The sequence below is a fragment of the Aythya fuligula genome, chromosome 12 (genome assembly GCF_009819795.1).
Source record: "Aythya fuligula isolate bAytFul2 chromosome 12, bAytFul2.pri, whole genome shotgun sequence".
In the NCBI taxonomy this organism is placed as follows: domain Eukaryota; kingdom Metazoa; phylum Chordata; class Aves; order Anseriformes; family Anatidae; genus Aythya; species Aythya fuligula.
Genome location: NC_045570.1, coordinates 10,426,484 through 10,449,368, shown reverse-complemented (window position 1 = coordinate 10,449,368; position 22,885 = coordinate 10,426,484). Strand labels below are relative to the sequence as shown.

Below are 22,885 nucleotides of genomic sequence, written 5' to 3'. Positions count from 1 at the left end.
TGCGGCGTGGCGGCCGCGCGTACCTTTGTCCCTCCACCCTCGAGCCCGCAGCAGGGCCCTGAGCCTGCCAGCAAGGAGCTGTGGAGATAGATCAGCAGCACAAGACACCAGCAGAGCCTGGGCCCCTCTGGGCTCTGTATTTATAATAAAAAATCATATACAAATACATACATACATATTATATATATATATATATATATATAAAATTGGGCAGGAGAGCCTGACTGGCTGCAGGGCCCTGGGTCACCCCACTCAGCACAGTGCCCCTCTCCACCCCAGGTTTCCTCCTCCTGGTCTGCTCGGTTGTTGCTTAGTTTTGCACCCACATCTCTTCCAGGGGGAGCTGGCAGCCAAGGGGCATCAGATACTGTCCAAGAAGTGGAGACAGCAGGCTCAGGACATCCCCAGGCAAGAATCTTCCTGCTGCTCTGTTCCTCAGTTCCCCCATCCATATTGGGGTCATAGCACAGGTGATGTGGGTGCAAGGTGGTGTGAGATGAGCCTGGTGGTGACAGGCACTTGTTGGCAGGGAACCACCACAGGACGTGCCCATGGCAGTGGTGGCTGGGGTGCTGCCCCAGCCCCAGGCACTAGGGCACTTGTATCTGCAGGTCCTCATCTTCATCAGGGTCGCTGGTGCCATCCCCGGGGTCATCGGGGCCGAAGCGGGTGCTGCGCATCTTGCCGAAGAGCGGTGTGCTCTGCTGCCGCCGCAGCCTGCAGAGGGAGAGATGCCAGGGCTGGCAGCAGGGCAAAGCCCCTGCCTCATCCCACCCACCCCCCCCAACTCATGGGGCACCCACCGAGTCTGGGAACTTGCACCAAACCAGAGAGGCACCCTCACATCCCCAGGGGACGTGCCTCAGTTTCCCCATCTGCAAACCCAGCAGCTTCTTCCCACTTCTCCCACGGAGCAGCCCCAAAGTGCTGATGTGGAGCTAAATTACAGGGAGCCGGGGGCGGGGGGGGGCTCAGCGTTGTAATGGCCCAGTCAACAGGAAGCTCAGTGTCTTTAGCTCCTCATTCACTCCTGCATTAAAATTCATCAGTGAAGATTTATGGGGCAAATCTGAAATCAAGGGCCCAGGACTGTGAAGGCACAGCTCTCCCACCGTTCCCTGGTTGTTTGCTGCATTTTACTGGAAAGCATGAATTATTCAGGGTGAGCGTGCTGGAGGGGCAGGGAGGGGGGAAGATGAAGCTTCCATTATTCCTCTATGATTTAATGAAGATGTCCCAATAAAATAAAGGAAGATTATAAAAACAAACTCCCAAAGTACCTCCCAGAGATGTTTTGGAGCAGAATTGATCTCTCTCATGGCCATTTTATCTCTTTATTGCTGGAGAAGCAAAGTGAGCCCAGTGAAAAGGTTTTAAGAGCAATAAAACCTGAGGCCTTTCCAGTAGCTGCTGGCTCCCTGTGCCTGCATTGCTGCTCCTCCTCAGGCTCAGGTCTGCCCAGGGCAGCCTGTGCCACCCAGGGACAGGGATGGAGGTGCCCCAGCAGTTGCTCAGGATCAGAGCCAGGCAGGGGCCAGAATGCAGTACAGGTCTGCAGAAACCTTCAGAGTCTTGAGCTCTGTGATTTGTGCTGTTGAATGTCTCAGGTGGGATGATCCCAGATGGGGACAGAGGTGCTCTCCATTAGGACAAAAGGCCTGAGCACCCTGACACCTCTCCAGCTCTGGGGACATCGCTGCTGGCTGGTCCCAGCACCTTCCCCTCACCTCCAGCCAAGGAGCCCAGGACAGAGAATGCAGCCTAGGCTCAGTTCCTGCTTCCCCAGCCCTGCTTCTGCTGCCCTCACCCTGGGCATCATCAGGTGAAATCCCAGTGAAGCCAGGCTGCACTGGTCTGCAGGCAGCCTCATGCTGGTTTAAGTGGGAGGGGAAGGTCACCCAGTTTCCACCGGCACAAACGCTGCTCCAAGGATGTGCTGGGAGCACTCAGCCCCTGCAGCCACAGGTCAGACAATGCTTGAAGGTGCTGGCAGAGGGACAGCAGCAGCAGGGAGCACACCAGCCCACCCTTGTGTCCTCCTCAGCCCGTCACACCCTCTGACCCTGCTCACCGGGACTGCAGGTGCTCCAGCTGCACCTGGAAGCTCTCGCTCTGCTCCGTCTGTTCGTCCAGCGACCTCTGCAGCTTCCGTGCCTGGTTGTGGGCCTCATCCAGCTGCGGGAGGGGATGAGGACAGGGATGGGGCTGTCTGCAGCCACGGAACAAGCAGAGCCACCCCCTCCCCAGGGTATGCCGCCCACGGGGGCTCACCTCATCCTCAGCTTGGGCCAGCTCCTTCTTCAGCTCCTCCACCCTCAGGCGCAGCTTCTTCACCTCGCCCTCATGTTGTTCCACGCGGCGGTTGGCATGGGCCAGTTCCGCCATCTTCTCCTGGTACTGCTTCTTCAGCTTGGTGTGGATGTGTTTCAGGTCGGCCAGCTCCTGCAGCAGAAGGGGGCTGAGCATGGCTGCTCTGCGGGTACACCCCCAGCAGCCCCTCTCCCTCCCCGGGGACCTGTCCCACCACCCCACACGATGGAGGAGTGGTAACAGAACAGAGACGGGGTCACTGCTGCCCCCTAAATGGGGGGTGAAGGCAGAGTTTGGGAGGAGGATGAACCACCTCTGAAGTGACAGGGGCACACAGGGACCCAGGGCTCCAAGGGAGGGAGCAGCACAGGGCTGGGGAGGCCCCGGGTGGGATTGCCCCTCACACCTTGTTCTTTTCGAAGAGCTCAGCCTGGATGGTTTTGAGGTCGGTGTCGAGGGCGCTGGCTGTCTGGCGCCGCTTGCGAGCCAGCACCTCCTCCAGGTCCTCGATCTGTGCCCGCAGCTTCTTGTTCTCCCGCTCCAGGTTGAGCTTCTCGGTCTCCAGCCGCTCCCGCCGGCCCCACTCAGCCGCGTTCTCTGCCTGCAGCCGCTCCATCTGGGCAGGGGACATGGGGTAGCCCAGGGGGAGCAGAGGTTCCCTGCTCCTCCATACCCTCTCCTCTCTCACTGGAGTGCCCCAGCTGCCCCCCACCGCCCAGCCTCACCTCCATGCGCAGCTCCGCCAGCTTCTTGTCCATGCTGGAGCGAGCACCCAGTTCGTCCTCCAGGTCCTCTGAGATGCGTCCCAGCTCATCCTGGTGGATCTCCTTGAGGATGTTCAGCTGCACGGGGGATACAGCACCTGAGGCAGGCAGTGACCACCCACCCGACACCAGCTGAGCTCGTCTCCACAGCCCCCTCTAGGCTGGGGGGATGTGTCCCCCTTGGCCACTCCACAGCTGCCACCTCTAGCAAGGCCTGGAGTCTCCAGACCTCTGGGGAAGGACCAGAGTAGCTGGATCAATGGCACTACAACAGGGACATGCCCCCCCCCCCCGGCCTCTGGATATCTCACTCACCTGCTTCATCACCTCCTGCTTGTTCTTGTTGAGCTCCTCATACTTGATCTTCCACTGGCTGAGCTCGCCCTCCAGCTTCTCGATGTTCTTGCTGAGCGCCAGCTTGTCCCTGTGGAGAGGCAGCCCCAGTGAGGGCTGGCAGGACCTCGTGGTCCATCTCCTCTCAGTGGAGACGGCTGCCAGCCAGGCTTGGATGGCATCCCAGAAGCCTGAAGCCCCAAGCACTCACTCCCGCTCCTTGAGCAGCACTTTCTGGGACTCGTCCAGCCTCAGCTTCAGGGCAGTGATTTTGGTGGCATCCTCCTCAATGACGCTGACGTCCTCCCAGAGCAGACGGCTCCGCTCCTGGCGGGAGAAGGAGGCCCGTGTGCCTGGGGCACCCCGCTGCTCCCAGCTCTCAGCACCCTCCTGCTTGCTCTTCAGGATGTTCTCCACCAGCTCCAGCTCCTGTAGTGCCACAGCCAGCACAGCACAGGGAGGAAGGGGTCATGAGCAGGAAGCCAAGGCCTTCCCCAACGCGGGTGCAGCCCTGGCTCCCCATGCACCAGGGATGCCACCCACTGCTCTACAGTGTGTGATAGCCATCAACATCCCCAGCTCCCGCTCCATATCCTTCCCTCCTGGGCCCCCTTTCTGGACAGCCAAGCCCCATCAAGGCTGATGAGGATGCCCCTGTGCATCTTTGCACTTTCACACCTGCCACACTTTCTGCCTCCAACCTCTGCACCTTGCTCCGTGTTCTGTGCTATATTAGGGAGGGGTAGTACTGACTTATTACACCAATCTGACTGTGACCACCACGCCATGGAGGTCTTTAACCAGGCTCCAGGAGCGCACAGCAAGTCAGCTTGCTGCAGAAAACCCCCTCAATGTTTGCTTGCTTGTGCTTTTTGCACATCCACAAAATCCATGGGTGGGTGTGTACAGCGCTGCAGCCTGGTCACTATCAAAGCCCTGCTTGCTCCTGGGGCTGGTGAAGAGGGAGCCAACACTGTTGACAGCAAGACCTCCCAGAGACAAGAGCTGCTCCTGGTCTCAGGAAATACCCCTGGACGAAATCACAGCTGGGATTGCAAGAGGCTGCGGGTTTGTCCCCATCACTGCGGGGCTGCTGTCAGGGGAGCTGCAGGGACGTGCCCACGAGGGATGGGTCACCCCCATCCTCCTTTCCCTCCTCAAATCACTTTTTTTTTCCCCCAGCAATCTGTTTTCCAGCAACATGATGTCCTCAGGAGCCAAGTAGAGAGTCCATGCTGACTGTTTCTGCTTACCATGGGGTGTTTGGGATGCAGGGGCTGTGTGCTGAGACCCCTGGTGAGGCTGTACGGTGGTTGCACAGGAAGCCAGGGGAGGCTGCTGAGCCGCAAGCAGACAACAAGGTTTTCTGGCAAAGCTGTACCGAACTCACCCCTGCTACAGATGCTGTGGCCTCCAGCAGTGCAGCACGATGATGTTTACTTTTCCTGCTTAAAAATGTGCAAACTGATTCCTTTGAGTTCTTACACCAGAAATTTCCTGGTTTCAGTGCAGAATAAGGCTTACAGCCATTAAGTGTAACCTCAATCCACTGCAGAACACGGGGCAGTCCCCTGGACAGCCTGTGCCTGCTACACACATACACCAGCTACCACAGCACAATTATCCATGCCTATTTGTTAGTTTATTCCCAGATTTCACCCTTGGCAGCCATGCAGTCAGATGTACTGAACCATCACGATACAGTTTCCCAAGGTACCACTGCTGCTCTATCTATCAGGGCAGCCATTTAATCACAGAAGTCTATCGGGTTGATAATGCATGACTTCGCCTTGGTGAAGCCACGCTGACTGCTCCTGGAGGTTTTCCTGTCCTCCATGTACCTGGAAATGGTTTCCAGAATTAGCTATTCCATCATTCTTGTCCCAGCAGCCAGATTCAATTCTACTTAGGCTCTAGCTTTCCTAATTTCATCCCTGGAGGCTCAGTATTCAATGTCTCTGTATTCCTACATGGCTACCCATCCTTGTTTCCATCCTCTCTATGCCTCCTTTCTTTGTGTTTGAGTTTGACCAGGAGCTTCTTTTTCATCCATGCAGGCCTCCTGGCTTTTTTGTCTGACTTCTTCTTTGTTGAGATGCATTGCCTCTGAGCTTGGAGGAGGTGGTCTTTGAATATTAACCAGCTTCCTCGGACTCCTCTTCCCTCCAGGGTTTTATTCCACACTACTCCACTAAGGAGATCCCTGAAAAGGCCATAGTCTGCTTTCCTCAAGTCTTGGGTAGTGAGCTTGCCATGTGTCTTCCTCACTGCCCTAAGGAGCCTGAAATCCAACATCTGATAGTCCCTGCAGCCAAGGCTGCCTTTTACCTTTATGCCCCCAACAACTTGGTGAGCATGAGGTCCAGCAGCCCACCTCTCCTCATGGGCTCTTCTATCACTTGGAGAAGGAAGCTCTCATCAACGCATTCCAGGAGCTTCCTCAATTGCTTATGTCCTGGTGTCTTGTCCCTCCAACAGATCTGAGGGTGGTTAAAGTCCCCCATAAGGTCCAGGGCCTGCAAATGTAATGCTGCTTCTTCTCTGTCTGTAGAGGGCCTCATCTGCTCGTTCTGCCTGGTGCGGTGGCGTGCAGCAGACACCCACTACAGGGTCACCTATACCTCCTTTACCTCTCGTCTCTTTAATCCTAAATCAGAAGTCCAGAAATTCCCAAGCAGAGCTTCATGTGCTCCAGCTGCTCTCCCACACGGAGGCTTTCAGCCCCTCCTCATCTTCCCAGCCAGTCCTTCCTGAACAGCCTGCATCCCTCCACTGCCACACTCGTTATGGGAGTAATCCCACCACGTCTCCATGATCCCAACAAGACAATAACCCTGCATTTGCACAAACATCTCCAGCTCATCTTCTTTATTCTTCATCCTGCGTGCATTAGCATACGGGCACCTAAGAAAGGTACCCTGGCATGTTGAGTTCCTAGAAAGGGATTAGGGGATTTTTCTACAATGGTGCCTAGGAGGATCTTCTTTGCTTACAAGGACCCTGTCCATCTGCTGACACTCCCCCACCTCACCGCTCCCAGGGGCTCAGTCCCCAGCCTGCTCTGCTCTCAGCAGCACCACCCCACCTGGGAGAGCTCTGCTGCATGGCACCACGCCATCCAACCCCACTGTCTGCAGGACCCCCCTCCCATTCCCAGCTCCTGCAACGCCTCCCTTTTCCCAATTCTTGGGATTTCCCCCCTTGCCTCCCCGCTGGCCCTAGCAGGGGCAGCGCCTGCAGCTTCACCTTGGCTTTGTGAGGCGCCTCGGCCCCCACATCACGCACGGGCTCCCGTTCGGCGTCGGCCTCACCATCCCCATTGGTGTCGGCATCAGGGCTGTGGTCCCGGCCACGGAGGCGTGCCAGCTGCCGGCCCAGCTGCTGGCGCTCCTGCAGCCCTTCCTGGCGCTCGCGGCGCAAGCCGGCCAGCTCCTTGGTGAGGGCCTCCAGGCGGTGCCGCAGCTGCCGCACCTCCTCGCGCGCCCGGTTGCGCTCAGCTCGCACCTTGCTCCACTTCTCCCGCCAGTTGGCCGTGCAGTCTGACCACCACCGCATCGTCTTCTCCATCTGGGCCGCCCGTGCCCGTGCCTCCTCCAGCTCCCGCAGACGCAGCTCTTCCCGGCCCTCCCAGTCCCCCTCCAGCAGGGCTGGCGGGGGTCCGGGTGAGGGCGTCCCACTGGGTGGCGAGGGGGGCGACGGGGCAGGGGCCAGCTCGCTCCCGCTGCCCCGCTCGGGGCCCAGCAGGGCCAGCAACGAGCCCCCATGGAGCTGGGGTGAGCCGGCCAGGCGCGAGGCCCCGCTCTGGCTCATGGCAGACCTCCCTGGTGTGGGCCCTAGGGCAGTCGCATCACCTTTGCCGTTGCTGTCGGGGTGTCCCCTCCGACGTGGGGGCCTGCGGAAAAGAGGAGGTGTCAGAAGAGGCTGGAGAGGGAAGAGCTGAAATGCTCAGGTGGAAGGGGATGGCATGGCCTATGTGGTGGCATAGGGACAGCCACCACCTACCTCCTGGGATCATCCTGAGAGGCATCCCCTGGCCCCAGACACTGGCATATGGCTCATTTTGGGAGGTGGCACACTAAGCTTTGAGATCTCCAGTGAGGTCCCTAGCAAGGACCCAAGCAAGGAGCCTGGTGACATTCCCCAGTGAGGTCCCCAAGAAGGCATCCAGCAAGGACCCAAGGGATGTGACCAGAAGAGTCCCCATTGAGGACCCCGGTGGCATCCTTAGAGAAATTCCTGGTGATGACCTCAGCAAGGACCCAAGTAATGACCCCAGCAGGGTCCCCAGCGTGTCGTGTCCCCAGCAAGGACTGCAGCTCACCACCCAGCCACTGGCACCTTATCTTGGCTTGGCTCCACAGCTCACACTCGCCAAGTGCCCAGAGCGTGACAGGGATGCACATGGGGCAGGAGGTGGTTCTGCCACCCTGAGTTGCTTTCGAGGGGGGTAGAGGGCAGATGGGACCCCCATGCCATCACCCCCTTCAGGTGCCAACAGCAATGGTTGGGGCAGGATGGGGTCAGAAATTTCGCTGCAGGGGCATGGAGGCAAGGCCAGCTGCCCTCCTGCCCCACATGGCACCCACCCCAGGGCTTGTCCTGCCCATCCTGGGCAGCTGCAGGACCCGTTCCTGCAACACACCAGAGTTCAAGCCCCCTCAGAGTTACCGGGGGAGCAGGGCTGGCCAAATCACAGGGCCCAGCTGCAGCCCCGACAGCTCCTGCAAAGGGTAAAGGTGCCAGCAGGATGGAGGATGGCAGGAGCAGCTGTTGGAAGCGCACTCCAGCTTGAAACCAGAGAGCCTCTGGAGTGCCAGCACTGCAGAGTGCATCCTCCCCACCACCACAGGGCCAGGCTGGGCTCTGCCAGCTCACCTCAGCTCTGAAGGCAGGAGGATGAGCGTGGAGGTGGCAGGATGCACTCTGCACTAATATGGGAACAGCAAGCTCAAGCCAGCTGCCTGCAGCTGTGAAATGACCTCGGTGCAGCAGGGAAGGCCTGGGCTCTGCCAAAAAGGGAAACCAACCCAGGAAACCTCAATGGGAGGTTGCTACACCTCCTAATGGGATAAGTACAGAGGCCAGGGCTAGCCAGCCCGCAGCCTGCCAGTCCGTCAGCGTGGAGCCAGACCCAGTGCCGGTCTCAGCACTGCTCCGGGGGTCACCTCCATGCAAACCCCGCTGCTGCCAGGCCTGGGGTGCTGCCGGAGCCCTCGTGTGGATCCAGGAGCCCCCAGTGGGCACGACGTGGGTGCTCCGCGTGCTGTGGCCACCACGGAGGGGACAAACCCGAGGCTGCCCTGCACCTGTGCGGGCTGCCATGTCCCAGCAGCGGCAGCTCGGGGGTGCTCAGGCAGGGCCCGGGACCCCCGCAGGGCGCGCACTGGGGGGCGCCTCTCGCCGTGCCCACGCCAGGCAGCGACGCCGCGCTCCGACGGCGCTCAATGAAGCTTCTGAGGAGCCCTGCGGGAGGTGCAGCCGGGGGCTCGACGGCAGAGGCACTCACAGCGCTACCGCACCCCGGGTCCCGCGGCACCGGGGAGCTCCGCGCACCGCGGTCCCGGCGGCACCGGGGCCGCCCCCGCGGGCCCCCCCCGGCCCCGTCCCACCGCGCGCCCCCCGCCGGCCGCCCCGGGCTCCCCGCGGGGGCGGAGCCGCCCGTCCCCCGCGACGCCCCATTGGCCGAGGCCGCTGCCACTCAGCCGCCCGCTGGTGACGCGCCCGGCCCGCGGGAGCCGCCGCATTCCTTCGTGCCCCCCGCCCCGCCCGGCCCGGCCCGGCCCGGCCCGGCACAGCCCGGTTCGGCTCGGGGCCGCCTGGCTCAGCTCGGCTCGGCTCGGCTCATCCCAGCCCGGCTCAGCCCGGCTCAGCCCGTCCCGTCCCGGCCGCCCCGCACCGCCCCGGCCCTGCCCCACCAAACTTTCTTGCAAGTTGTCCGCGCCGCCCCGCCCGGTGCCCGCGCCGCGCCCCCGCCCGGTGCCGCCCGCTCACCGGGGACCGCCGAGCTGCGGGCAGCCCGCGCGGCACGGGGCGCTGCTGGCGGAGTCCGCTGCTCCTCCTTCTCCTCCTCCTCCTCCTCCTCCTCCCGCCGCTCCCCGCCCCCCGCCCCGGGCCAGGCCACGCCACGCTCGCGGCGCTGCGCCGGGGCCGGTGGCGGCGGGACCCGGCTCTGTGCTCGGCCCGTGGCGGGGCTGGGAGTGCACAAGGGCGTGCATAAAGTTTTGCACGAGGTTTTGCACGAAGTTTTGCACAAGGGTTTGCACAAGGGCGTGCACAAGGGTGTGCACGGTTTGCACAAGGGCGCGCTGCCACGCGGGTGTGCTGCACGCGTCAGGGCAGTTTTGTGGTACTTTGGGGTTGTTTGGGGGTACTGAGGCGTGCCCAGGGGTGCGCTCGCTCTCGGGGGTCTGCTCGGGAGCGTGCACCCGTGTGGGCGCGTTCACGTGCAAACTTGAGGTCGTGCGTCTGGGGCTGCAGCTGCCAGGCTTGGTCTGAGGGTTTGAGCACTTACAGAGCCGTTGGAGATGCAGCATCGGAGGCTGGCTGTGAGAGCAGCTCCCACCCGCCTTCATCCTGGCCCTGTGTGCTCCTGGGGGTGCCACGCCGCTCCAGATCTGCCATTTAGGGGCTCTGGCCAAAGATCACTTGCCCCAGCCTCAACTGCAGAGGTTTTCAGCAGATTCCTCCCTGCTCCGTGGGATATAGTGCTGTGTTTCAGGGCCCTAGCAGTGATGGGATGGCCTGCCATGGGTCCCTGCAGGTGTGCAGGTCCAGGACAGCCACACAGTGCTGTGTGTCCTAGTGCCGGCTCTGCCCTGCTCCAACCAAGCAACAACTCCTCTAACCAAAAGGTTTTGTTCCAAAACATGATACTAGGAAAGCTTAGAATTGCCATTTGATATGGAGGCTGGCCACTGGAAGGAGGAAGCATGCTTTGCCGGAGCTGATCTCCTCCCCAGGGAAGGCACAAGCACCAGCCCAGCTTTTCACCAGACAGGAAACTCTGGGTGGTTGTGATGCACCCAAAGATGTTCAGGTCCTCCCATCCAGAAGCATTTCACATCACGGTATTCCCCTCCTGGATTGTCTTACCACCGCAACACCATTTTCCCTGGATATTTTTCCTTTCCCTGCAGGTTTTCCAGCCAACAGCTCTGAAATGTACGTGGCCCTGAGCACTTGTTTCCCATGGGAAGGGATGCGGTGCTGATGCCCAACACTCCCCCAGGTCAGGTGAGCGGGGAAAATCAAGTTAAAACAAAGCTGAAGTTGCCTCTGTGTGTTTTCACCCCTTCCCTCAAAGCCTGGTATTTTTCCACTGGAAGCAGCCTCAAAACATCAGGGAAGAGGGTTTGCTCTCCCACGCTCCTTCACTGCAATTTGCCTCGGAGAAAAATGATTTTGCAGGCAGTTTGAGGAGGGGCTGGCCCGTGCTGCTGTGCTGGCCGGCGGGCTGTACTTTTACCTGCTTCCGGAGCTGCTGGCCCTTCTGGCACTGAAACAGGCTTGGAAACCTGTCAGAGCTTTTTGTTGGCAAACTGAGCAGTGCAGAGGGGAAGAAGAGCTGATGCCAGGTTCAAAAGACATTGAGGCTGGAAGTGAACTTCTTGCTTTTAGCTGGGAGCAGAAGTTATTTGAAGAAAACGAAGCTGAAAGTCTTGTTTGAGGAAACAGCCAGTTGTTCCAAGAACTTTCTTGAATTTTCTTCAGAAAATGCTCAGATGAAATACTGTAAGTGTTTCTTAACTGCTTGCTTGGAAATTGTCATCATGGTGACACCAGAAGGCTCCAGGACCTTCTGCAGCATTATGTCCTTTTGCAGTATTCACAGCTTGCCCCAAAAGCAGCAAGTGCCTGATGGTGCCCAGCAGTCTTCCACTAAATCCACCCCAAAGGGCTCCCATCTTCAGGATGGAGGCTGGTGGTTGTGCTGCTCCATGGGCTGAGACCTGGAGACTCATTGCATGGGTAGCTGCAGGTGCCAGGGACCCCATGTGGCATCGTTACCCAGTGATGGGTACTGGCACGGCTGAGTCCAGGCAAACTCATCTCACAGAGGGCCCGTGAATTTGGGCTGGGCTTCTCTTCCAGCTGCTCACCTCCATCAAAGCTGCCTTCAACAGGAGCTGTGAGAAAGAAGGCAGTGAGAAGCTGATCTGATGCAGAAACCTGATTATATCAAATGTGACTGGGGAGCAAATTGTCCTCAGGCCACACCAAATGGCAGACCTGTGCCCTCACGGCCTTCAGCCTCAGAGCTGAAGTTTGGCTGAAGTCCCCATACCAGGGACACTGCCCCTGGTGTGCCAGCTGCGACCCTGGTCCCCAGCACAGCATCTGGAAAGAATAAGCAACAGGGAATATGGAAGTGCTGTTGATTTAGTCTTCTCATCTGCATATGAGCACTTCCTTTTTTGCTGCACAGACCCAAAATATAGACAGTTACCCAGCGGCTCGGCAGCTTCGCTGTGGTGCCTGCGCCAAGCTTGTGGCACAGCAGCTCCAGAGACACCTGAACACCGCTGCAGCTCCACCACCCCAGCTCCAGCAGGTAGGGGCTTCCCTACAGGAGTTGGGGACTTCCTGGGGTTGGTGGGTGGGAAGGGTTCCTGCGCAGCATGGGGGCTTCCTGGGGCCAGGGCTGAGCACACAGCACAGGAAGGAGCTGCTCTCACCATGGTGTCTGCACCTCCCAGCTCCCTTCCCTTCAGCATCAGCATTTTCCTCTCTTGGCTCTGTCTTGGGGGAATGATGGTCCGTGGAGCCCTCACGGGTGCTGGCTCTCCACGGGAGCTGCCCTCAGCTCCCGTGCTGCCTGGAGTGCTGCAGGCTGTGCAGTGGGATGGATGTAGCAGCAAAGTGCCCACCGTGGGCTGCCAAAAACTGCTATCGCACTGGGGACTATGGACAGCCTGGGGAGCAGCCGCCTGCTGACCAAGGCATTGCTGCTGCTGCCATGTGCAGGCAGAGCCTTGTGGCAGTCATGGCTTGGTGCTCGGGAGGTGTCAGCACAACAGGGCATCACCAGCCCACAACCCTTCTGGGAAGTCCTGCTGCACTGGTCAATTCTGGCCTTAGCAATGCAAAAGGGTCTCTCCTGCTATGCCCCGATGGCAGTACAAACATTTCTGCATGTATTTGTGCATGGGGAGTACACCGCTTTGAGGTCTGTGGTCTCTCCCTCACAGCAGGCAAGCTGCTGCTCTTGGGGTTGTTGTTGTATGTGCAGTAGGAGCCGAGAGCAGATATGAGGACAGTGTTGCAACAGATGCAAATCTTACTTGGTGCTGGGGATGCTTCCTCCTGGGGAACTCAGGACCAGGACAGTCCCAGTGAGCCCTGGTGCTGCAGCAGAGCACCACAGGGATTTGCATGGCAGGTGGCAGCACCACTGGGATTTGCATGGCAGCCTGTCCCAGCCCTGGCTGGCCAGACAGTGACTGGACGCTTCCCAAGTGCGATCCCAGGGCTGGGACTTGGTAGTGGGTACCTTTCACAGGAGCAGAGAAAAGCGCGGAGATGCCCACCCTGCTGCTGACCATCCTTGTCCTCTGCCTCGCTGGGTCTGTCTTGCCATACGAAGGTAGGGGCATCTCCTGTAGATCTTCCCTGTGCCACCTTGCTGCCAGCAGCAGTCTGGAGGTGATGCCTGCTGGTGTTAGCTGGGTGGTTTGGAGACCAATTGGGACTTCCCAGCTTGGGGGGGAAGAGGGGGATGGGAAAAGACTGGGGTGAGAGGGGGATGGCGAGTGGGGAAGGATGCTGTGCATTGAGGCTCAGCTCCCAAAACACTTCTCGCATACATAGAGACTATACAGAGCTGCATGCAGCACCTGGATAAGGGGCTGGAGCAGGGCAACCGCCAGTACAACTGGGACAGGTGAGTGGCAGCTTCATCCCTGCTGTCCCCAGACCCTCCACATCCCCCGCAGCCTCAGGGGCCCGCTCGCACTGCACCCTGTCCCACAAGCCCTCCTTTTCCCCTTGCAGGTTAAATCAGCTTGAGCAGGCGCTAGCCCGCAGCAAACCCGGCAAGGAGGGATGCCACTTCCAGACCAGTCTGGTCGAGGCCCACGTGTACAGTGTCATGTCAGACAGCTTCAAAGGTTTAAATCTCAGCAGCAGTGCGGTCAGTACCCCTGTGCTGCCAGGCTCTCCCTGCAGCATGCACACAGCACCGGCCCCTCCATCCCTCCTCCCTGCACGGGATCCCCCTAGGGGGGATGCCGGGGTGGCTCTCGGTCACCTGTGCGGGGGTTGATGAGGAGCAGGTTGGTTTTGGGCACCTTCTGAGCATGCTTTACACAAGCCCAACCCCGGGAGACGTGGCCCCAGGCAAACCGGCTGCAGATCCCCAGCGCCGACACTGGGGGGCTTCCGCTGCGCGCTTGCGGAGAGCCGGGATTTTCAGCCAGCCCCCTGTGCCTTGGGGCCTGAAGATCCAAAAACAAGAAGCCCCGAGCCGTGGCTTTGCTCAGCAAAGAGGGAGATGCGAAGGACGGGGGACAGCACTGGGACCGCTTCTGCAGTGCGGAGCAGAGGGGTCCTGAGGCAGCCCCGCAGCACTTCCTGCAGCCCCGGCGGCGAGACTTCCTCGGCTCTGCGGTCGGGTCGCTCCAGCCAAGTTCCCTTCCTCGTAAAGCGTAGCTGCTGCTGAGCAAAGCAGCTTTCGCTCCAGTGTGGGTGCCCATGTGTTAGCTGGGACCCCTGCTCGGGACCTGGGGGAGCAGAGACACCCTGGGGGCATCTCCCAAAGCATCCTGCTGCGATGCCCTCTGCTCTCTGCTTGCCCCCCGAACATGCCAGATGGGGTGGACTTCTATGTGTCCTTCTGCCTGCAGCCCCAGCCTGTGCTCGTCTTCAGCATCGGGACTTGGAGCAGCTGCTCCAAGTGTCCACAAGCAGCTCCGACACCACGGTGGGGCTGGGGATGTGGTGCACTGGGCTGGAGCTGCCACCAGAGCTGGGGAATGCTGTGGAGTGATGCTGAACTGGGGTGGCTGTGCCAGGGGGCAGCCAGGCCACCACCCAGGCCTGTGGCTCTTGTGGGCAGTGTGGGGCTAGAGTACTGCTGGGCTGGCAGGGTGTTGGGTGGCAAAACGCTTCTCTGCCCTCCCAGCAGGCAAAGAACAAGGGGCGAAACAAGGCAAAGCCCAAACATGCCATAAGATTCCCAATGGAGCTCATGCAGGGCATGCGGGAACGGGAGGAGCACAAGCTCATCTGCATTTACATCCACAGTCCTTCCATCTTCCTGGTGAGTCAAGGCCTGTGCTGGTGGGGTGAGGGTGCCTGGGGAGACTTTTCCAGCCACCCTGAGCAGCTCTTTCCAGCAGCACACTGGCCCAAATGCCATGCATTGCCTGCACCATGCAGGGTGCCTGGGGTGGGTGGGATGTCCTTTGAGGCCGCGATGGCAGCCTGGGGTCTTGAGGCACTCCCCACAGGAACCCTGGCTCTTGCAGGACGAGCAGAACAGCTCTGTACTGAACAACCACATCCTGGGAGCCTTCCTGCAGAACAGGACCGTGACCGGGCTCAGGCGCCCCGTGGAGATCCAGTTCTGGCACGACATGGTGCTGGTGAGCAGGGCTCTGCTGTGGGCACTGGTGATGCTGGACACAGCCAAGCTCTGGGGATGTGGGGGATCCCCAACATTGTGTTCCCTCCTGAGTTGGGAAAGATAAGGTTTCTCCCTCCTTGCATCAGGATCAAGAAGTTTCTTTGCATCCAGGGGAGGGGGGGGGGGGTTCTTCCCCAGGGAGCAGAGGCTGTTCCCATCTCTCACCTCCTCCATCCCCTTCCCACCAGGATGCCTCCAACGCAACCTGTGTCTTCTGGGTGCCTGGAGCTGGTAAGTGTGTCCATAGCCAGGATGGGGGGATGGTCAGCTCGCTGCCAACCTGAAGGCATCGCCTGCCAGCCCCCAGGCAGCTCTCACCATGGGAAAAAGGGAGAAGACAGAGCAGGGCCAGCAAGGAGCCAGCAAGCCTGCCCCTGCCTGTCTCCCATCCACTGTGTGGCATGTGGGGAGCTGGGGCACCCTCTGACAGCATCTCTCCCACAGGCGCAGGCAGAGCAGGCAGCTGGAGCAGAGCGGGCTGCAAGACCCAGCACAGAGAGGGCACCGTTGTCTGCCTCTGCAGCCACCTCACCTACTTTGCCGTCTTGATGGTCCACAACCCTTCTTCCCTTCCCGTCTTCCCCCTGTTTAGCTCTGCAGGCAGCTCAGTGGGGGTGTGGGTGTGCGTGGGTGTATGTGGGGTGCAGAGGGTGCTATGAGGGGTGGTTACTGCAAGAAGATTCCCCTCCTTCCCCTCATTTTCCCAGCTGGTGGGTGCTGTGTGGGACCTTCCTGTGGCTCACCCTGTCCTTACCTCTCGTGGGCAGATCCAGGCACAAAACCTGAGCCAGCCTGTGCTGGAGTCTCTCACCTACATCAGCACTGTGGGCTGCTCCATCTCAGCCGCTGCCACCTTCTGCACCCTCCTGCTCTGCTGCTTCTTCAGGTAGAGCCACGCCGTGCCACACCATGCCACTCCGTGCCGTGTGCCGTGCCGTGCCCTGCTGCCAGGTAGGCACCCCTCGGCAACCCCTTGCCCTCTCTGCTCTTGCAGGCGCCGGCCGAAGGACACCACGACCAGGATCCACATGAACCTCCTGGCTGCGCTGTTCCTGCTCAATGGCAGCTTCCTGCTGAGCAAGCCACTGGCCACCAGCACCAAGTGGCTCTGCCAGGCTGCTGCTGCCCTGCTCCACGGAAGCCTCCTCTGCTCCCTGGCGTGGATGGGTGCCGAGGCCTTCCACCTCTACCTCCTCCTTGTCAAGGTCTACAACATCTACATTCAGCACTACCTCCTCAAGCTCTGCCTCTTTGCTTGGGGTGAGTGGCTCCCATGGGCTTCTGCTGGCACCGCTGCCCCCGCCGAGCCCCACACAGCCTCTGCTCGCCCCCCAGGTCTGCCCACGCTGGCTGTGATGGCTGTTCTGATCTTCAGTGGAGAAACCTATGGGTGCCATGCCATCAACACCACTGACGGCTACCAGAATATGAACATGTGAGTGTGGGGGCTGCTGGCTCCCCACACACCCCAGGTACCCCCCGTACCCCAAGCTCCCCATGCAGCTCGGGTTCCCCATGCACCCCAGGGACCCAAGGCTGATTTGGGCCCAGGGCAAGCACAAGCCGGTGGTAGCTCTGCCGGTGACACTTTTTATCAGCTTGGACCTTTCTCTGGAACCCTGCAGGCCCCCACCTCACTACAGATGGGGGCACCTGCTTGCCATGCCCATGCCCCCTCACAGCTGGATGCTGTGGGCCTTGGGCAGCTTCAGGGGCATTTTTCCCCCGTAGATGCCCCATCTCCCAGCACCATGGGGTGATGGGGGATGGCCGCATCCCTCCCTTCCTCCCTACACCGCCGAGCCCTGCCACACACCCAGCCCTTGGATTATGGGCACTGGTCCCTGTCTCCACACGGGTGTCTCTCTGTCAGGTGCTGGCTCACCAGCCCGCTGGCCCACTTTGTCACCCTCTGCTACGCTGGCCTCATCCTGCTCTTCAACACGCTGGTGCTGGTGGCCGTGGTAGTAATGCTGAGGAGGATCAAGTGCCAGAAGGGGCAGGCAAGAAGGGACTGGGCAACGGTGCTGGGGCTCACCTGCCTGCTGGGAACCACCTGGGGCTTGGCCTTCTTCAGCTTTGGCGTCCTTCTCATCCCCCAGCTCTACCTCTTCACGATCCTCAACTCCCTGCAAGGTCAGTGGGGAGCGCCTGGTCAGGGAAGGAGGTCGGGGGGAGGGAAACCAGTGGGGGCTTGCAAGCTTCCCACTCTTCATCCTTCCACTGTGGCAATGGGGAAGCCTGCAGCTGTGACCATGCCACTGCTCTCCTGCAGGTCTCTTCATCTGCCTGTGGTACATCACCACATACCGCCGCAGCAGGTCCAGCTCTGACAGCAGCACCTCCAGATAACACGTCCTGCTGAGGGGCTATGGGGATCCAGGAGCTGCCGAGGAAGTATTGGAGCTGCAAAGGAACTGCCCAGAGCCAGGGGCCTGCAGCCACCCGCAGCACCACTGCTGTGCCCAGCTGCCCTGCACCACCCCGGACACTTGGCCCAGGGGGGCCCTGCTGCCCCCTCGTTTTTACTGGAACTGACTTCTCCCACAGGGTGCAAATGGGCTGGAGCAGAGCAGGACATGGGACAGTCAGCCACTGGCAGCCTCTATCTCACAGCAAAGCAGCAGGCACTGGTGCATGGTGATCATTCTCCCCAGCATCTCCTCCTCCAAGAGTGAGGTCAGGGACAGTGGCTGCCCACAGCCCCAGTTGCCAGCAATCACGCACACAAGGGCTTTGGCTTAGTGATTCTGGAGTAGAGAGGAGGATGGTAAACAAGTAAGTGAGCTGACAGCAAAGATAAATTGGCTTTCCTCCCTTCTCTCTTATGAAACTGGACTCAGAGCAGAGCTCTTCAATGCAAATAAACTCTTTATCAGGGTTTAAACAGCCCAGCCTGCAGGAAATAAATAGCGAGGACAAACTGTGGGGACTGGAAGTGTGGGTTGGAGATGGTGATCAAGCCCTGACCCCCATGTGCTTCCCAGCACGCAGGGCTCTGTTAGTCTGCAGCTACCCAAGCCAGCTGAAGCTTTGCCCTTCTTCACCCAAGATTTTGGATCCAGGCGTTCATCTCTCTGCTGGGCTGCAGGGACTTCACAGGTGTCACACCATGGAGATGGTGGCGTGGACATGAATCTCTGTACCTCTGTCCCCACATTTGCAGCTCAAGGGTGCAGGGCATGGGCAGCAGCAGGACAACAAGGCCATTTACTGCTGCTGCCAGTTTCTGCTCTGGCGGCAGGAAAACAGGCATCACGAGTCAGCTCACTGCACATCTCTTTCTTCCCGTGTCACTCCATTGAGCGCTTTTCCCTTTCGCCAGAAAGGGAAAAAGCTTCATGGGGCCTATTTCTGGGAAGCCAAGGAAACCACTTGCTCTTGTTCTTTGTTCTGTTCACAAAGGAAAGAAAGTGCCTCTGAGTTTCCGTCCATCCCACTCACAGCAAGGACAAAAGCCGTCCCGTTTTGGTCTTTGAGCGCAGTGCTGGAGTGCGCTAGGCACAGCCGCAGCCAGCTCCATGCCCTTGTCCTGCGGGCTCTCTTGCACCTCGTGGCTATGAGCTGTGCATGGTTCAGTGCTTCAGCATCTGACTTTGGCCATTAAAAACAGCCTGGGCTTTGGTGAGGTGCCAAGTGCGGGGCAGCGAATGAGCCCCACTGTGAGCACCTCCTGCTGGGGAGTCGCTTCCCCGTTCAGGCAGCTCCAGCTCCAAGGGAAGAGTTTTGTGGCATGAGTCACGCAGTTTGCTGGTGACTGTGTGCACTGACACCGGTGCATTCATGCGCCTTATTCCTGTATCCGGCTGCTCTTGGAAAACAATCACCTCATCGCTGCCTCCCTGTGCAGGCTACCCCAGGAGCACCAGGGCAGCGGGGTCCCAGTGGGGCACAGCACTCCCGAGGGAGCCAGGCGGAACGTGAAGATGTTTTCCCACACTGCCAGGCCAGGAGCAGGGATGAAGGGCACCCCAAGGACCCCACACATGTGTCGGCATGGCGATGGGGACTGAAAGAACATGACTTTTAGGACCGAAGGCACAGGGCTTTTGCTGCAGGCAGCACAGGGAGGGCTGAGCCCCCAGGCCTCCTCTGCTCCCTGCACCAAGTGCACAGCTGGTGTGGCCTCTGCATGGGCAGGAGGGGGAGCAGCCTGTCTCACCTTCTCAAGGAGAACCGATCCTATTTACCTTTAGTCTTATCAGGCAAGATTCCGTGTATTTTGTCAGCATTTGATTCCTTGAGTGGGATGGGATTTCTGAGCTGGGCAGCAGCTGGGATAAGGAGGGAGCCTGGGACTGCATGGGATTGCAGCCCAGGGTGTAGCCAGGGTTTCTGCAGGGCAGGAGGCTCAGACCCACAATTGAGCCCTGCAGAGCGGCAGCCAAAGACCCGTGCCAGGCTGTCAGGGCTGATATTCCTGCCTCAGCAATGGCAGCTGGTATCACCCCTCTGCCTGCCACTGCCACGCCTCACCACCAGCCTCAGGCTGAGGTGCCAGCCCAAAGGAAAATCCTCAAAGTCTGGGGGAAACAACCAGCCTTTGGGGATCTAGATTTAGGACTTCACTGCTGGTGCCTGCTGGAGAGCCGACCAACACCACTTTCCCTTGTCCTATGGGAGCATCTTGATCCTCGTACTATCTCCAGGATCAGTTTTCACTCTGACTTCACACACATTCCTGCCGGCTTGTTTGTAGTGCCAAGCCCAAACAAGATGATTTTATTGCTCTCTACAGTTGGGTTTTACAGTCCTGGTGCCCAGCAGGTTGCTGTTGTCATTGTTGCCAGAAGGAGAAACCCTTATGAGGGGAGGTCTGGCCTCCTGATTCGAAGACCTTTGGGGTCCCAAGAGGCTGTAAAAGGTTGACTTTATGATCAAGGCTGAAAGATGCAGGGTCAGAGCCATAAGTGGCCCCTCATTGGGCACCTACGGGCAGGGCAGTTTTGGATCTGGACACAAGGGGGACAAGCCAGGAGCAGCTGGGGACTGAGGCTGCTCAAGGCAAACCTCACCTCTTTCCAGAGGAGCTGCCAGCTCCCTCTCCACCTCTGCCTCCTGCTTTCCCATGCAAATGAGCTCTCCCCGACGCAGCTCAAGCCCAGGCAGCGTGCAGCCCTCAGGGCAGTACATGTTTTTGTGAGACTGGCTGGGAGCGGGGCCAAGTGAGGCGAGCAGACGGGAGGCAGGGCAGGGCGAGAGCAGCCCACAGCTGTGAAATGGGGGAGGCTGAGGTGCTGGCATCCAGCTATTCAGGACCGTGTTAAGTGCTGTAACAAGGGGCATCACCATGGTTTTGACTGGGGAGGCTCAGATTGGGCACAACAGGAAAGTCTTTGCTAAGAACGTTGTGCAGCCCTGGGATGGTTCACTGGGATTTCTATCCCTGGAGCTTTCTCAGACTCAGCCCACCACAGGCACGGCTGCCCTGCCCTGGCATTGCTCACTGTCTTGCTCAGCAGGATCTGGGACCTCCAGACGTCCCCTCCTACCAGCACTGCTCTGTGATGTGGCTGCATCACCCTCACCCTTCCCCTGCACTGACTGGAGCTGAGCTGGGCCAAGCTCACAGTTCACACCCCAGCAGCACCTCTCCAGGGACGAGCACCCCTACCTGCAACAGGCAGCCAGGGAGGCAGGAGCCAGCCCCAAGCCCTGGAGAACCAGTGTGGGCCCAGGGGGGGATGAGAGGTGTCAGGGATCACTGCACCCAGGGACGTCAGAGCTATCAGCGAGCAGCCCTCCCCTGCCCTCCCCTAGCCACAGACCCCAGCCACTGCGGACACCATGGGAGCAGCAATGCCAGCCTGAGCTGAGCCAGCCACAGCAACCACAGCAGTAGCTCCTGTCCCTGTGCCACCTGCGGGGAACACGCCACCCTGGCAGAGGCTCCAGATAAAGGAGGTGGCTCCCAAACTTCCACGTCAGGTGGAAGCAATAACGCAGGGTAAAGGATCTTGGAGAGGGGTTGGGGGAGGTGATTCGCGCTCTGGGCTGGGGCCGTGGCTGCTTTCCAGCAGGACTGGCACAGCCCAACGGGTCTCCTGCCTCTGTTGCCCATGCCTCAGGCTTCAGATGACTGAGATACCCTTGCCTGCCAGCAGCAGCCTGGTGGTGAGCTCATCAAGACACATCCTTGCCTGGCTGAACCCCGGCTCCCACAGCTGTACCTCTGCCCTGCTCCTCACCCACCCAAAGCGTTCACACCATTTGGGGACAGGTCTTCTTCCCTGCAAGGCTTCAGGCCATACAAGGGCTGCCTGCAGCCCAGCCCAGATGAGACACGGGGATACCCCCAAGGGACTGTAACAACCCTAGATAACCACCTAGGCTACCAACAAATTCACACTCACATGGACAGGCTCTGGGGTAGGTGCTCGCACAGCTTTTAGGAACTTTTATGGCTTTTAGGAACTTCCCAGCTTGAGCAATAAATCCTTATCAGGCCAAGAGACTGCTGCTGGCCTGAGCCCAAGGGCAAGTTTCCCTTGTAAGGGACAACACAAGGATTTCCTCCCCCCTTGCTCTGCAAGGGTCTTTGAAACAGCAGCAAGGCCTGCTGACTTCAAGATAATCCGATAACATCAACAAGTGCAGGCATCAACCTAAAAAAAACTCTGTTAACCTCCTGATAACGTCAAGTGCAGACAAAAGTCCCTTTGTTACATAAACAGTTACAAGAAAATGGCCTAAAATGTCCTTTCCTCATCAGAGTCACACCAGAGGCGTGACCACGGGACAGGGGGCAGCACCTGACCCATAGGAGAGCCTCATCCCTGACTAGCCGGAGGAAGGAGTGAAGAGCGGGTCCAGCAAGGGCCGGGAAGGAGGCAGCGATACTCTGCTTGCTGGTCATTTTTGTGTCTTTTCTCCCAGGAGGCAGATTTACGGTGGTCCCTGATGGGGTCAGGCGAAATGGTCAGGGTGACCTGTGGGAGCAGGCTCAGCTCGTGGCGACGCTCCCACAGCTCTGGCTGCTACGGACTGCGTGCCGATGCTCGATCTGAAATCGGGCTCAGCCCCAGTCTCCATAGCGTGGGACCGCTGCCCATCAAAGGGAGCTGTGTTAGCCGTGGCGTGGCCACGTGAGGCCATGTGAACGGCCCCGGCAGGCAGCCTGGCTTCCTGTGGGAGCTGGAATTGGAACAAAGTCAGAAGCAGCTTGTGGGTGATGCAAATGGAGGTGCTGGACTCCTCCAGTGCAGGGCAGGAGGGAGGGCAGAGGCACCACCCCTGTCTCCCAGCACAGCCGCGTGTTGTTCCTTTGGCACAGAGGCCGACTTTTGCTTCTGTGCCACCCAGCACCTTTGCTGCCAGTGTGTCTACCCTTCCCCCAGCAAAAAGAAAAGTTCCATTCAAACAACTGGAAATATCTGTGAGAGCCAGTATTTACCCAAGGCACTTCCTGGCCACCTCCCAGCGCACTCTCCTCCCTCCATCTCCTTGGAGCCCGACTTTCTCCCGCACGACTGCTTTTCAGTACACACAAAAGGCGGCTTAGGCTGGAACCTGGCCGAGCTGTGCCCCTCTCTGCAGCAGCTTTGTGGGCTCTGCAGTGATCAGCGCTGCTGCCACTCCTCATGGATGCCCCCAGACTCAAACCCTGCAGCTGCCCCAGGGTGAGGGGCAGGGTCCCCACCTCTGGGCTCAGAAGGCAGGGACACCCCCTGACCCCACACCCCAGCCCTCCTCCTTCAGATATGGGGGTCTGTGTGGAGCCAGGTGCATGTGTGGAGCTGCGGGGACCAAGCCCCACGCTCAGGACCCTTCATTTGGGCACTGGGCAAGAGCCACGCTCCTCGCTCTGTTGCTTGTCCTGCTCCTCGTCCCCCCCATTTCCTGCATGGAGCGGGGC

General features: G+C 59.5%; 2 protein-coding genes across 2 annotated transcripts; one reads left to right on the top strand and one right to left on the bottom strand.

The window, feature by feature from the left end:
• Window positions 1–195: 195 nt before the first annotated feature.
• CCDC102A (coiled-coil domain containing 102A) lies at window positions 196–7,274 on the bottom strand. The gene is made up of 8 exons (XM_032195980.1): window positions 6,654–7,274; window positions 3,619–3,836; window positions 3,390–3,498; window positions 3,036–3,152; window positions 2,717–2,926; window positions 2,272–2,442; window positions 2,072–2,175; window positions 196–717 (listed from the first exon to the last, which is right to left on the bottom strand). The coding sequence occupies exons 1-8, from the start codon at window positions 7,215–7,217 to the stop codon at window positions 591–593; spliced, it is 1,620 nt and encodes a 539-aa protein (XP_032051871.1). The 5' UTR covers window positions 7,218–7,274; the 3' UTR covers window positions 196–590.
• A 5,036-nt stretch (window positions 7,275–12,310) lies between these two features.
• Window positions 12,311–17,382, top strand: ADGRG5 (adhesion G protein-coupled receptor G5). Its single transcript, XM_032195785.1, has 13 exons — window positions 12,311–12,371; window positions 12,907–12,996; window positions 13,215–13,287; window positions 13,398–13,536; window positions 14,527–14,664; window positions 14,873–14,989; window positions 15,219–15,261; window positions 15,475–15,581; window positions 15,798–15,916; window positions 16,025–16,290; window positions 16,366–16,465; window positions 16,904–17,166; window positions 17,306–17,382. The coding sequence occupies exons 1-13, from the start codon at window positions 12,311–12,313 to the stop codon at window positions 17,380–17,382; spliced, it is 1,593 nt and encodes a 530-aa protein (XP_032051676.1).
• Window positions 17,383–22,885: the final 5,503 nt, after the last annotated feature.

Coding starts and splice junctions, on each gene's coding strand:
- ADGRG5 (XM_032195785.1), top strand. CDS start 12,311: ATGGACAGCCTGGGGAGCAGCCGCCTGCTGACCAAGGCATTGCTGCTG. Junction 12,997..13,214: donor CTTGCCATACGAAGGTAGGG/GCATCTCCTGTA, acceptor TCGCATACATAG/AGACTATACAGAGCTGCATG. Junction 16,291..16,365: donor GCTCTGCCTCTTTGCTTGGG/GTGAGTGGCTCC, acceptor CTCGCCCCCCAG/GTCTGCCCACGCTGGCTGTG.
- CCDC102A (XM_032195980.1), bottom strand. CDS start 7,217: ATGAGCCAGAGCGGGGCCTCGCGCCTGGCCGGCTCACCCCAGCTCCAT. Junction 3,153..3,389: donor AGCAGGAGGTGATGAAGCAG/GTGAGTGAGATA, acceptor TCCCCCGTGCAG/CTGAACATCCTCAAGGAGAT. Junction 718..2,071: donor CTGGAGCACCTGCAGTCCCG/GTGAGCAGGGTC, acceptor CTCCCTCTGCAG/GCTGCGGCGGCAGCAGAGCA.